General features: G+C 34.3%; 1 protein-coding gene across 2 annotated transcripts in view; it reads right to left on the bottom strand.

The window, feature by feature from the left end:
• Positions 1-14,203, bottom strand: part of LOC128986603 (amyloid-beta-like protein) — a 264,303-nt gene extending 250,100 nt beyond the window's left edge. The window contains exon 1 of one of the 2 annotated variants that reach the window (XM_054407049.1): positions 14,000-14,203. In XM_054407049.1, the coding sequence (XP_054263024.1) occupies positions 14,000-14,086 (87 nt within the window). In that variant the 5' untranslated portion in view covers positions 14,087-14,203. The remainder of the gene's footprint in view (positions 1-13,999) is intronic. The other variant, XM_054407050.1, reaches the window with a different exon arrangement.
• Between the last annotated feature and the right edge of the window lie 753 nt (positions 14,204-14,956).

Below are 14,956 nucleotides of genomic sequence, written 5' to 3'. Positions count from 1 at the left end.
CATGTTCTTTAAAGTGTACCTTCATATTCCATTCTTTAGTAAGGCCTACAGTAACAAACTCACAACTCGAGGTTAAAACAATTTTAAATATTGAGACAGGCGATAGTGCAGAAACTTTTAACAATAATGATACAATAGTTTCAGAATTTAATAGCTCCTTACATTTTGATCTTCGGTGCAACTATAATTACCCTAGTTCCTTTACAATGCAGCCCTGCATCATAATGCCACGCTGCACTAATTGCTTAGTAACTTGAGCATTCCTGCAAGTGCTGTTCCATAATTAATTTGAAAACGGAACTCAGTATGTTTTTAAATGAAATGGAAAAAAGCATTACACATTTTTTTATTTGAATTTAAAACTAGTAAAGTTAAACGTACGTTAACCAATCCACAAAATTTATAAAATTATGTAAACAATTTGTAAATGCCACTTTACGTTCAAACTATTGTTGAAGATTGCACTAGGCCTTAATGTAGCCTACCTAATCTTTGAGAAACATTATACATTGTATAATTATTGTACCCTTACATTGTAAGACAAAGCAATTCAACTACATAAATTAAATAAGTGTCATACTAAGAAACTTAAACCGGTTTAGAAATGTAATAGAGGTTAGAGCGCTCGCCTTCAAAACTGAAGGTTGCTAGTTCAATTCTGAGTGAGATTTATTCCGTACCTTGATGCTAACGTATAAAACACAAAAACTTATAGTGTACAAGTTTGCCCATAACTTAAATCCAATTTTATTGTGCTAAGCAAACATGTTTTGCCTTTAAGTCCCCTTTTTTAAGGAACCCAAGACTTTTTTGATGTATTATATTAAATACATTGTAAATATTTATTTTTAAAATAAAATTCATAAAAACCACACAACCAAATGGTTCTAAGTCTTGAGTCAAATAAATTTAATTTCAACAATTTTTACCACCAATATTTACCAGCAAGCAGCTATGCTTTCGACGGATATTTACACAATACGAAAACATGTTGAACACATTAAGCGCAAATGGACAACTGAGGGAACTCCCACTGGGCTCTAGCCCCGACAGGACTGAGACCATTAGTCAATAATCGCCCACTCGTATGAGTCCCGACTCGTTCACCATCATATTCATCATGTAGCTTGTGGAATATAAATCTTTACTTTAGTATTAACTGGGTAACCAATACTGCACTGTTACAGTTAGGCTAGGTTAGGTTACCCTAGAATGGTAGCACCATTGTAAAAAGTGTGTACCTAAACATGTTTAAATGGATAGCCAAGTAGGTTTTATAATCAAGTAAAAATTAGATAAGATTTGTCATCATATCTATCTAATGTGTATTTTAATGTGATGATGAGCGTTGGATAAGATGACTTATTTGTTCCTCACTAAGATTAGCTGGCTCTTCAGTCAGGTTCCTTTCAATGATCAAGGATAGTAGAAGGTGGTAAAGATTAATGATTGGTTGAAGGTACAAAAGTAGGAATTACTTGGATATTTTGTTAAAATCTACGGATCTAAATTGAATCTTAAAGTAACTAAAGGCACAAACTTAGTGTTTTTTTCACATACATTTATTTGTGGTATATTAAATTTGATTCAAAACATAATTTTTCTGATAATCAATTGTCTTGGACTTGACATTGGCAATCTACAACTAAAATAACGGTACCCATAATGTTGGCTGGCTCTACAGTAAAGGAAGCCATATTTTTGGTGTCACCTACTCACCTACTTAAGATAAAATATTCCCAACTATACTTTCTTGCTTGACATTTTATGTGGTACACCATTTATGTATTTTATCAGAGTGAATGATGTTTTACTGTTACATTTATGTTATAATCGTTCAACAAACCTTTATTTTTTTTATTTCACCAAATATTCTTCAATAGCCGGTGAAACATAGAAAAATCAAACAATTCCTATCATATTGCGGATAAACCAGATCATACGAGGTTTTATCCTGGGTAAAAGTGCAATAACACTACAAGTTAGGGTGTGTGTATAACGACTATGACTGCAGCCCATCCTGTCTCACCCGACCATCTCTTATATTGATATTGCCACAATGGTTCCACACTTAGGAGGGTTTGTACCCGAGGCAAATAATTTTCCAATAGGTTAAATGAAATGCGGTTAGAAGGATTAAAGCATTTTCAGTTTTTACGTTTACCTAAATAATTTTGTTGAAAATCTTTGATTAGTATTTTATTTACTATTTTACATAGCGGTTACAATGTACTTTATACAATTTTGTAAGGTATTTAATCTGACTAGAATTTCATTATTTGTACATTATTTACATATCTTGCTCTTGTACACAACATTGAATGAATATTTAAAGCTTACGCACACACAGTGATGTTGAGTAAAAATTGTAACAAATACCTGACCATAGGTGCAACTATCAAATTGTTTACCCAGGTTTTCCATTTATTTTTGGTGGACTCCCCCAACAAATCTTCCTTACTTGAAGAAAAAAGAGTTGCACATTTGAACTAAATGAAAGTCTCAATTATTATTCAATTATCAATTATTTAAGATAGGGACGCCTGTATGTGCGTATTTTAACCCAAATATGAGTGAAGGATGAGTGGCGCGATCTTGTAGTCTTGTTATTGACTAAGGCCGACATTCCTTAGACACAGCTGTTAATTAATAGCCCATACAGCTAATGGCAACTCAGGGACCTACAGTTTATAGTGGAATCCGAACCACATTTACTCAATAATTTACTGGTAACACTTACCACACTTGCCACATACAGTCCCCAAAAATATTTATTTCGTGGGTTTGCAAGCACCTTAGTGATACGCAAAATAACTGCATTTGCAGTAGAGAAGAGGAGTCCTAAAAAATCTTCAAAACTAATGTTTCTTTACAAATTTCATCGTAAACATTTCTATTTAAATTCATATCGTAGTTAACACCATTCCTTAGTTTTTAAATAGTATTACCTATTTTATCAAATGGTTTAATTAGTGTATATATAGGTACTTTTAACAGAAAATATGAGTAAAACTGAATGCCCAAATAAAATGGAAAAAAATGTCACAGCTAATTTCATGGTCATGTCAAAATAAAACATCTTGCAAAAAGGAAATGACAAAATAAACCTCTTTTCCTGATACAACAGCACTAAACTACAACATAAATACTAATCCAGTTGAGAGGATAAGGGTGAAATATCGCCAACGTAAAAAGGGCCACAAAATATTATTACGATTGTAAAAAAGTGATTATTCCCGGATGAGGTGTAAAATCAGACCGACAGGCGACAGTGACTCATCCCTCCGTCGATAACGGCGGGGTGGTGGGGGTGGGGAGCCTTCCATGTCTCTTAACCCGTTTCATATGTTCGCCCTAAGTGGTCGCTATTTGCCCGTCGGGGGCGTTCCGAAGTTGTCTGGGGTGGAACAAACATGCTGTGTCGGAGCATTTTCCCGTTGCTGAGTCAGAATTTTCTTTCTGTAGGGTATTCACACTTAGGTGCACGTGCAATTTGTTAATACTTAAAGCTACTTGAGAGAAAGGTTTAAATCTTAAAAAATTCTATAATTGTAAAATTTGTTTGAATTCAACATTGGAAACTGTCTCCTGTGTGACTTTTAGTCATCTTTCTAAAATATCAAATAATCTGTTATCTGTAACTGAACACTCTGAACAAGAAGTAATTTTATTTTGAATTTTATTCAAAATGCAACTTGAGGCAAAATCAATCTGGGCAGACTGCAAGTATCACGTCTTCGCTCTGCTGCAGCAGTATTCAGCATTCCCAGGGAATTGCTGAGCACTCGAGATGCTGATGGAATGCAGTTTCAGCAGACAACCGAGCTGCATACTTGCTATTGTATCAACCGAATCAAGTTGCCAAGTTGCCAACACCGTTTCAACGCATTGTCATACTCCACAGTTTGAACACTGCATGTAATTGTTGAGTCATAGTCACTCATAAAAACTGGATACAGGAATTTTATTTTTCAAAGTTGATCAAATTTATTTGTTACATTTCATTCTAATACTAGAACCATACTTGTTTAATAATAGTAACGGACTAATTCAGATTAGTTAAATATTTCCAAATAAATTGTTCTCATATGATGCGCAAAGTTATTTTGTAACAAAATACTAAGCACACAAGCATACAATTTTTGTCTGTTGAGAATTATTGTACATCCGTTTAACATTCTATGATTCTAAATTATAAATTTTAAAACATAAAACCAGCTCAATTTCCAAGTAACCTGTATAAGCAATAATTCAACAGCATTACAACTATCAGAGAGCATTTAGGTCAACTTGCATTGCAGTTCCACTTCTAAGAACATGTTACAAATTATTAACGATGTGTTGGTTTTGCTTTCTTTTATAGCTTCCGGTAGCAAAATGAACTGTAAAACATGTCCAGCATGAAGACCTAACAACAAAAATACTGTGATTCACACCTAAATGTTCTACATAGCTCAACAATTTAAAACAGTACAAAATACAAGTGGGTTATGCTAGAAAGTTGGGCCACACACACAAACACACAGATGTGCCAGGCGCCAGATGTCAGATGTCACTGGACACCTGAGAAGCCACACATGACCAGGTGTGGGGGGGAGGAGGGGGATGCAGATTAGGGATTCCATTTCATCTGATTTCTTCCATCATTAGTTCCTAGTGGACATTGTATCAGGTGACTGCTACTGAATGTGTGGTCCATTGAGCTGAGGACATTGTCTCCGAGATGTGTATATTGTGAAGGGAATGTTGGTGACTACAACTCTACCAGTACCATTTGAACTCATAAATAAGTTGACACTGTATTGAGGGAACTTTAGGTATAAAATAATAAGCTGTTATAAAAATTCTACTTCCAAAAATCAAATCTTACTCAACGGAACTAAAATTTCATTATTGTGTGGCTTCAGCAATCCTAGACACTAGAGAGACCTATCCTATTTTGTTTCTAAAGAGAACCTCAATCAATCAACCAATTTTATAGACGAAAAGAAAAGTTTAAAAAGGTGGGTTGCCAACTATGTAGGCTAGTAGCAGCATTATATTATAGCTTAGCTACAAAATATCTTGGATAATTGGTACGATTAACCCAAACTTCTAGAAGAAAACTCCTCCAACAAAACCAGCTACCACTATTCCGTATCAAAATTTGGGTGAATCGAAATAGCTACTGAGCTACTCTCCAAACAGTGTATATGTTCGGTAGAATCCAATTGAGACATGCACATTCATGAATAACCAACCAAACAAAAATACTTTATTCAATCAAATCATCCAATAATCAAAATTGTTACCAAACACACTCGGAATTAAACTTTCCCAATAATCCCAAGTTGTGACCAACCCCCCCACAATCAATAGCGCTAGGGAGGGGAACGGAGGATGCAAAAGGCTCAACTGCTACCACTTAGACCAAGTGGAACAGGGAAATTGAGAGTACTTTTGACTTCCGATGGCCAAAGGATTTTATAATGCGACCATTACCATCTAATACGATGATTCTCAGAGCTTTCAATCTTTCTTGTGGTTAATGGAAAACTTGTTTAAAAAGTGTGTAGTTACTTAGTTAGGTACTCGACGACAAACACTTTTGACAGGAAATATTACTGATCTAGAAAACAAATGGATTGAATAAGGACATAATACAACCACTCCACATTGGTTTTTTTTAATAATCATCAAATCAGTTCTTTCTTATATATTTTTTTATTTCATAAGAATAAACATTCTTAACTGTAGGTTCAGGGCCCAAGGTGATAAGTGCATGTTTTACTTTTGCTATAAGCTTTCCTTCATTTAATAGCTCAAAAAATCTTAACCCTGTGACCAATGTGTTTTCTGGATTTTCTTCTTTAACAAACACTTTGATTTTTAAATGCAAAGCTGAATCATGAAAAACAATGTTAAGAGAGATATTGATACAAAATCCACCAAATACAGACTAATATTGCCCTCTTTATAAACAATTTGTATAAAAATAACAATTTGTATTGTAAAACACCCCGCCACAGCAAACCTGCAGGCTATGCAAACTTCCATTTGCCTTGATTTTTACTAAAGTGTTTCTTTTCACATGCAAGATGTATTCCCTTTTAAAATAGTTAACATTAGATTTAACAAGTCCTTAGGTTTGCTGACAAGACATAAAAAAGTGTGACTTTTTTGTAAAACATTAAATAGACAAGCAAACTACAACAGTCTCCTTTTTTCCACTTAAATGTTTAGTTTTTTGAAATTTTTCCTTAGTATTTGATCGTTCATCGCTTCAATATACAACTTTTTATAATCTCTAAACAATAGTTGGAATGGAAATTGGACAGTTTCATGTTGAAAGGGGAAAATCTTTTAAGATCAATTTTGGAATACCTTTAAAACCCTTAACACACTGTTCCCAATGATGACACGATCTTAATGGTTTCCAAACTCACTCAAGATTATTCAGCCCTACACAGTACAGTCATGACAAATTTCATAGAAATTGGATTAACTTAATTGGAATTATCATGTTCATGGACAAACAAACATATAAACAACATATATACATATACAAATTTGAACGGTTAGTGTTTTTGACCTTGGGGACATCAAAATGGATCACTCAGGGTCTAGGTCTTGGATTTCTTCTCTGTAGGGGATGTTTGCTAATTCTTGGCAATACGGGAAATTCACTAAAACTACGATAAGTACTTCTTTAAAAATATGTTATAACCATTAGGTTTTTAAAAATATTTGCGTTTATTGGGCAAGAACTAAAACATTTATAACTAAATTTTACTTCATTTGGATCATTTTTAGAGTAACGTACTTGTAAACTTTAACCACAAACTATAGAGTCAATTAATGGTCTATTGTCTGTGCTATAAAACAAATAGAGCTAAATAATGTATCACACAACCCAATACACTCTAAACCCTATTTAACCCACGAAGCCCAATGTAAAGTGTATATATTGCTCTCTTTTCAAAGACAGAGATTACCCCTAAAGACAAACGCAACTCAGCCAACCATCCGAGAGTATTTAGTAAGCAAAGCTTCACCAAACCTAGCAGAATCAATATAAGGTGAATACTTCCCCCTCCTGCCTCACTTCAGGAACTAATTTCAGGTCTCGTTAATTACAAACTCCAGCGGCCGACGATTGTAACAAAATACCCATGCAAAACTGTTTTAAAACTGCGTAACAAGAGGTTTATCCGCAACCAACTGGCCAAGGTTGATTGGAGGGGAATTTTATTGAGAGCAACGTTGTCAAGTGTGTGTGAAAAGGGTTCAAAAGTAATATCGCAGTTTTAAAAGAGAGTTAGTATTAGCATTAAATGAGTTCAAAGGAAGTTTTAGTAAAACTCTTGAATATGGTTTTAAGTTTGATGACTGTAAATTTAAATGACCACTTAGATTGAAACAACAAGGATAAAGAGTTTTAATAAAACACGTTACATTAAAAGTGTATTACGATGATAAAAAACGTGTCAGGGATTTTTTAGACATCAATCACTTTGCAGAAGAATATTTTTAAATACTATAACATGTTTTTTTTTACCATCTATCTACCTAAGACTGAAGTAGGCTAGGCTTAAACTAGACCAAAAAAATGTTTGTTAAAACCATAAACTCAACTTTTCCACCAATGAAACATGCCATCGTTACAATACAGAAAACAAAACCAAGTGCAGCTTTTGAAGAAGACAGTGGTCATATTTTCAAATAACGAACCCTTCAAACATAAAGGTAATTTTTTTTATTTCCTAGGAAATGCTTGATAGGTCTTATGTTTTTGTATACCATAATTTAAAATTATAAACTTCTAGAATTAGGGCCCTAGTTCTTTTATTCAAAAATGTTATTTGAAAGTATTTTAAGTCCTCGATTGAAATCATAAAATAATTATTTTCAAAAGCTAGTGATTAACTATAACAGTGACACTAAAATCACAATTAGGCTACATACAAAACTTGAAAGAAACAAAATGTATAAAAATAACTAGTTCTAAGAATGAAAAACATCCTTTTAATATACTGTCAAGTGCAGATGCACGGATGAATGATACAACTAAATGGTGATAAGATGTCATGGCTGGAAAAAAGAGGGAACAAGAAATATAGGATAGGGAGCTGCACCAACCCCTCTGAAGATAAGGGGTGAGGGTTGGATTGCTCATGTTTTCCTACAACTGCCTTGCCCATAATCCACTTTTATCTGAGCTCAGCTTAGTCAGGGTACATCCTCCGTTTCCGGGTCTTCAAGAAAGTAAAAACCGAACGACACGTACTGCGTTTATAAACGTCTCACATTTTTATACTAGGCCAATGTTGCAAAGTTATAAGTATTGAAAAACCAATAGATTTGTGGGCTTTCCACATTGCTTGCTGTCTGGTATAACAGTAAAGCTTAACTTATAAGCCAAGGTGAGTGGGAATATGATTTCATACAACACTAACATAACATGCTAAAGAGGGCAACATTGTTTCTAACTCCTTGTAAAAAAAAAAAAGTGTTAATTGATTTGTATTTTTTAGATTTAATCCTATACTGTAAAACTAGCGTGTTACAGGCAAACTTTTATTTTTGTCCAAGGATATTCAATTTTTTTGTTTAAAATGGGGTATTTGGCCACGATGAATTGATTGGAGACGGTCACAAGACTGGGAAAATACAGTTTCCATGCTACAATCCCTTGAAAGTGCCCATGTTATCGTCAATACCTTTTTGTAGTAACAAAAACCGCTGATTTTTATTGTCATAGTTTGATTTGACGTGTAAACAAAAATAACTGTATTGGTTAGGCCAGGCGCACACAGGCGATTTTGAGTCCAGCAACAGTTGCCTGACTAAAATGTTTATCATTGTTTTAAATTGGAGTGCGCACACCAAGGAAACAGTCTAGGGACAGTCGCGCAACTGTTGCAACCGATGTTCCAGGACCCAATTTGCCAGAGACAGCTCTGCGACTCAATTGTTGCGAGACTGTTGCTCCAGGTTTGGTATCCATTGAAACAAGTGTAGACGCGCACACATGCGACTAAATTGTCGCTGTGTCTCTCAGTCTCACCCCAGGAATTTAACTACTGTACTTGTGGCCAGTACTGTAACTAGTGTTTGCTCTCTTTTTGTTGTGTGAAGTTTTTGGAAAATTACTTAAGTATGAGTGTCTGTGATGAGTATGTCAAACAATTAATTGATGAAGTTGAGAAGAGGCCGCTTTATATTTAAAGTCATTGAAAGACTATTCGGATATTAATTTAAAGAAGTTGTGGGATGAAGTGTCCTTGGCAGTTACTAAAGATTGGAACAACCTAACACAAGAGGATAAAATCAAAGATCTCAACTTCAACAACAAAGCCCATACTACGGCTGCATCATTGAAATACATTCGGTACTATTAACACTGTTAACGAATGTAATGTCCAACTCCAGCTCAACTGTCGCTAGACTTCAGAGTCTCCGAGTGGGTGCGTAACAGTCCCCCAATTAGTTGGGCAACTGTTGCTAGACTCAAAATCGCCTGTGTGCGCCTGGCCTTAGTTTGGACTAAACGTTTTTAAGAATACAGTTATAGTTAAATGGTTTATTAGGTACATATCTGTGTTAAATTTTTTCAAGGTTAATTTTCAAGGAATGAAACGTGGAAGACCTCCAAAGCGAAAATATATACAGCATCTGCAAGGGAGAGAAGCTACAACCGATTGTCAGAAACAAATTTTACCATTTTGTCTACAACCAACCAAGTTCTAACCAAATCATACATCAATCTCACCAAATGTCTCAGAGCCTCGGCCACGTCGCGCATCGAAGAATAAAAGAAGAGAAATAATTTCAGATCTTGGTCGATCAATGATGAACAACAGGCCGATCATCTTGAGCAGAAGCGTCGACGAATCGCTGGACATTAACCAAAGACTGCTCTCAGAATATACTCATGATTTTTTCCGAGCAAAGCCCGGTCCCCAGGTACTTTGTTTAAAATGTTTCATTAAATTATTTTATTTCCTATAGATAGAAAAACTGCATTAATTATTGAGAGTTTGTTGTAAAAACATCTAATTTACCTAGAGTTTTAAAATAATATAGCCTTAAATATTAAAACGATATATAAACTTAAGTAAGGCTACAGGTGAAATAATTTTGGATTCTTAATTATAAAGCAACATTCCGTACACCAACATGTTAGGTCTATACTTAGAGATCCTAAATATACAAGCCTCGAGGTCTTCAAAAATATTTCACGTAAATTAATATAGCCTTAAATATTAAAACGATATATACACTTAAGTAAGGCTACAGGTGAAATAGTTTTGGATTCTTAATTATAAAGCAACATTCCGTACACCAACATGTTAGGTCTATACTTAGAGATCCTAAATATACAAGCCTCGAGGTCTTCAAAAATATTTCACGTAAATTGTAGAACACATTTAAGACGCTGCAGGACGTAATACGCGCAGTGGAATCAATAGCAATGGCTGTCGACAGCTCAAGCTCTCTACATCTCTTAACTTATTTCCTTTCTCGCTTGCAGGTCGTTATTTGTTCAGAACCAACATGTATGCATCACCAGCACTTAGTGTGTTAAGACTAAAACCGATAAACTAACTGTTCAGAAAGAAAATTAAATGACAGTAGAGTCTGTTACGACTAACTAATACATGTAGTTTATCATAATTTATTAAACTAGTAGTCGATAAAGCTTTGAGCGCAACTCCTAAACAGAACTTACTGATCATATTAGGTACAATTATTGTGTCTTGATATAAGTACAAATAAACTTTCATAGTTTCTCTTACACAGAGATTGAATATAACATGGCAAAAAAGTTTTAAGTTATGGTTTATGACTAAATATGTTTGAGAATGATCAAATAAATAAATGTAAACAGAGCTGTAGTTTTAATTAGAACAAGTGATTAAGGACAAACTAAGTAACTTACGCATATTTTTTTATCTTTTAATGAAAATGTCTTTTTCCAATGTTAGCCTATTTATGAAATTTTTGAAAAGAGTTTGTTCATACACCAGTCAAATACCAGGTATAGGGACTAGAACCAAATACTAATAATCAAATAACACTAATTAATTGTTTGATAATAAGGCGATATGTTCACAATTTACATTTACGCACACAAAAATTAACACAAACAATTTATTTAAACATGTCTTCATATATAGTTTATTGATCCATTATTCAATATATTAACGACTAGGAAGGATTATACAGGTAAAAAAATTTATTTTTAAAGTACAAGTTAAATTAGGCCTATATAATTTAAGCTTTAACTGCCCTCAAGGGCAAAAACTCTTAACTACTGTGGTACCTAGTTTTTAAAAGATATTTGTATTAATGGAAACCCAAAATTAAGCTCATTTTCTGCTCTTTGAAACTTAGTAATTGTTAATTCAATGAAATAGTGGAATCATAAGGTTTTTATTTTCTTTAGACTAGGTATCTAATAAAGCTGGAGTTTCCGTTTTACCTTGCGGAGGTTCACAAAAAAGTTGACGACTCCTAAACCGTTTGAGATATTTTGATGAATAAAAAATAATAAAAAAACTAATTTTCCCCTCTACAATCCAACATCAAGTAATATGCAAAGGAAACCTACAATAAGGGGGGGGGGGTGTGCACACTTACTCCAGATCAATGGGAAAGTGTACACCCCAAACATTATTTTACAAAAAACGCACCAAATTCAAATTTTTTACAAAATAACCACATAAGTTATACAAAACATTTCAAAGAATAAGCTCAGAAAATTTGATTTGTAGGCCTATAGGTAGCACATACATGTGTTTTTTTTAATTTTTGGTCAAAGTTGTTTTTAAGTAGCCTACTACCTATGCGGTTTGGGGCGTAAGCCTACACTTACCCCACTTTAGGCCTACATGTAAAAACTTCATCTGGAAGTAGTCAGTTTTTAGTAACCAGGATATGTTACAAGCTGACTTAGATTCTTTTTATCCAGTAGGCTAGGCTAAGTCTATGTTAAGTTACTAGACAACCAAGTTATATGAGTAGCCAATTCTAATGAGTATTTTCTCTAGGTTAATTTGGCAGAGGTCAGGTCGCACTGAATTGGAAATGCGAGGAGACACACACGGTCTTTTCGAGCATCAAGTAATTTTGAGTAGCCTAGTTCGAGCATTTTGTTCATTTCAGTAAGCATTAAATAGTAATTGCTCAAAATCCAAAATGGTAAACATTTTCCAAAACATGTCATTTAAGTTACAACCTTCTGAATATGTTTGAGATGATAACACATAAAATGGTCAGTTGTAATAAAATCATACACCTTGCATTGTTTGTTTAGTGTAAACCACTTCATAACTCAATAATGCCTCAACATTTTTTATTTATCTATTTAAATGACAAATAAATGAATAACAAGAAAACTGTGTTGTGTTGTCTAGGCCAATTTATTTAAAAACATTGTTCACTAAAAATTTCAGTTTTATATAGGGCTGCACTTTAGTTTACGTCCTACATTTACTCACATACTGCAGTTTGGTTTAGGTTTAGTTTAAAACAGTTTAATTTTATAATCAGCTGGTCGTTAATGTATAATAGTAAATGTAGGACGCAAACAAAACTTAAAGTGCAACCTTATAAAGACTAGGCCTAATTATCTAAGTCATCATCATCTTGTCAAGATTAAATTTTTTTACATTTTTAGCTTAAAATTCGTCTTTCTCATAAATATTTTTGCCTCTCTCATCAATGGTAAGCCTATTAAAAAGGTACCAACCTTAGAAAATACCAGTACAGTACGGTATCCTACAAGCATCACTAAACATTCAACATCCTCATTTCTCTCAACATGACGATTGACCAACCAATCCTATTTAAGTTAAGTTACTTTAGGCCTACTTGTTAAATTCCATATCTAGCCACCGAGAGGTAGGCACATAAATACTTATCTGTGGCCCAGCACACAATTTGGTAACCTAATACTAACTTAGTGAATTTAAACTGTAACTTAGGCCTATTTAAGTAAGCCAATCAAAAATTAAAAGAAAAACAAGCATTAAGATAATGTACAAACCACGAGGAGTTGCAAACAGTCTTATTGACAGGTAATTTGAAAACACGAGGAGACGCAAACGGTGGAGGTGGAATCAACCAGTACGGTACATGACAAAAATCTGTCGCTAGACTGAAATAAGGAAGGGGAGGTAAAAAATAGGTCACGGTGTTCTTGGAATGTGGTGTGTTATGCACAGTAAAGGCTGACAATGCCGGCTACCAATAAATACAATTTTAACGCAAAAAAGTACAAACCCGATCATTTCCACAGCTAGATAAGACCTCTCGCGGGTTAAGTACGGTACCGATAACTTATAACTTGGGGTTTGTAAGGTAAGCTACTGGTAATCTACCTATTAGTAATGGTACTGTTATTAAGTTCAACAAAAATAATCGTTTTAAGTAGGCCCCTAGATCATACAGTATTTTGTTGAGACAACCTAGAGGCCCTTCTACTAGCATTGCTGATCTCAGTTATCATTTAATCTCAAACCATTTACGTTAGGAGGATAAAATAGGCCTATGTATTCAACTCATTTAATTGAATTAAATTGAAATTCTCGATTAAATTCAGCCCCTTTAGGGCTGCACTTTAGTTTACGTCCTACACTCATTCGAATGAATATATCGAACGATATATCAATTATTTCATTCGAATGAGTGTATAGGACATAAACTGAAGTGCAGCCTTATTTAGAAACAGGTAGCCAATAATCTAACCTTTGAATGTAGTAAGTAAACAATGTTACCCTGTCCTGAGCAAACCTAGCCTATCCAGCCAGAGCAGAAGAATGACTCCTATGAACACAAGTATCTTATATTTTAAAGAAAACGAAATTGTAAAGCCAGAATCCACCAAAAATGTTGCGCAATGTTTAAGTGATGAATTATTAGTTCGTATGAACAGCTTATTTAACATTTAAAAAATCAATGACCATCCGGGGGCGGTGGCATGGCAACGAAGTTGTGATTCTAATTCTTGACTTACCTTTACTTCATGCAGAAACTGGCTGAAGCTAAACAAGCAATAGCACAACACGGCAAACATTTCAAAGAGGTTTTTCCTAGAAATCATAATCTTAGGGGGAAATATTCCCCTTCACTACTAAAAAGAAAGAAAGTTCAGAATTTCACGCACTACACTCCGAACAAACTCCCCGCCTCACTTGCACGTACTACTACACAACAAAATTAAACGTCAATTACTTAGTTGAAGGATTGAAAGAGAGCAGCACCTGCAGGAGAAATGTCTGAAACCAACACTGTTACGTCATTGATCAATAACCCGCCCAAAGCCAACCAAATTAAAGGAGTAAAGTCAAAGAAACGCGAAATCACTTTAAATACTGTAACAAAGGAATGGTATACTGTATGCCTACATGGTGGAAGGATGGTATGCCTACATAGTAAGCTTTGCAGGATTTTGTTTAATACAAATTAGATAGTCATTTGAATCAGAAATTTACTCATTCCAAGTAGAGTAGATAGTGTAGTTTGAAGTTTTCATGATTAATCTGATGTGACAGAAACTATTGCTGTATGCTGGGTGGCCGAATAAATCATTGAGTTATTTGTGCAATAAACATGGAATGACGCAATTAGTTGATTATGAACCAATTATTTCTATGGTCAAAGTCATTATTTACACAAATAGCCTTGGGCATAGATTGCAAAATATTTAATCTATGCATTAGGTGACATTTTAATTTGTGTTCATATTAATTTGAACTGATGTTAATGTTGCCCAAGGGCTCTAGATAAACACAACAACAGAATCAGTATGTACTGTATTCGCTTTCACTCTCGCACCGTCCATCCCTTCCAGGGGAGCCTACGCACTCATCTCCATTCGTACTTGGCTCAAAATCCCTACTTTGTATGGTCGCCATTTCATAAGAAAGTATTAAAGTATTAAGTATACATGAATTATACATAAACTAATTTA

This window comes from Macrosteles quadrilineatus, unplaced genomic scaffold, assembly GCF_028750875.1.
Source record: "Macrosteles quadrilineatus isolate MER2022 unplaced genomic scaffold, UCM_ALF_1.0 Scaffold_2__2_contigs__length_208266976, whole genome shotgun sequence".
In the NCBI taxonomy this organism is placed as follows: domain Eukaryota; kingdom Metazoa; phylum Arthropoda; class Insecta; order Hemiptera; family Cicadellidae; genus Macrosteles; species Macrosteles quadrilineatus.
The sequence above is the reverse complement of the archived record's forward strand: the minus strand, read 5'-3'. Positions and strand labels throughout refer to the sequence as shown.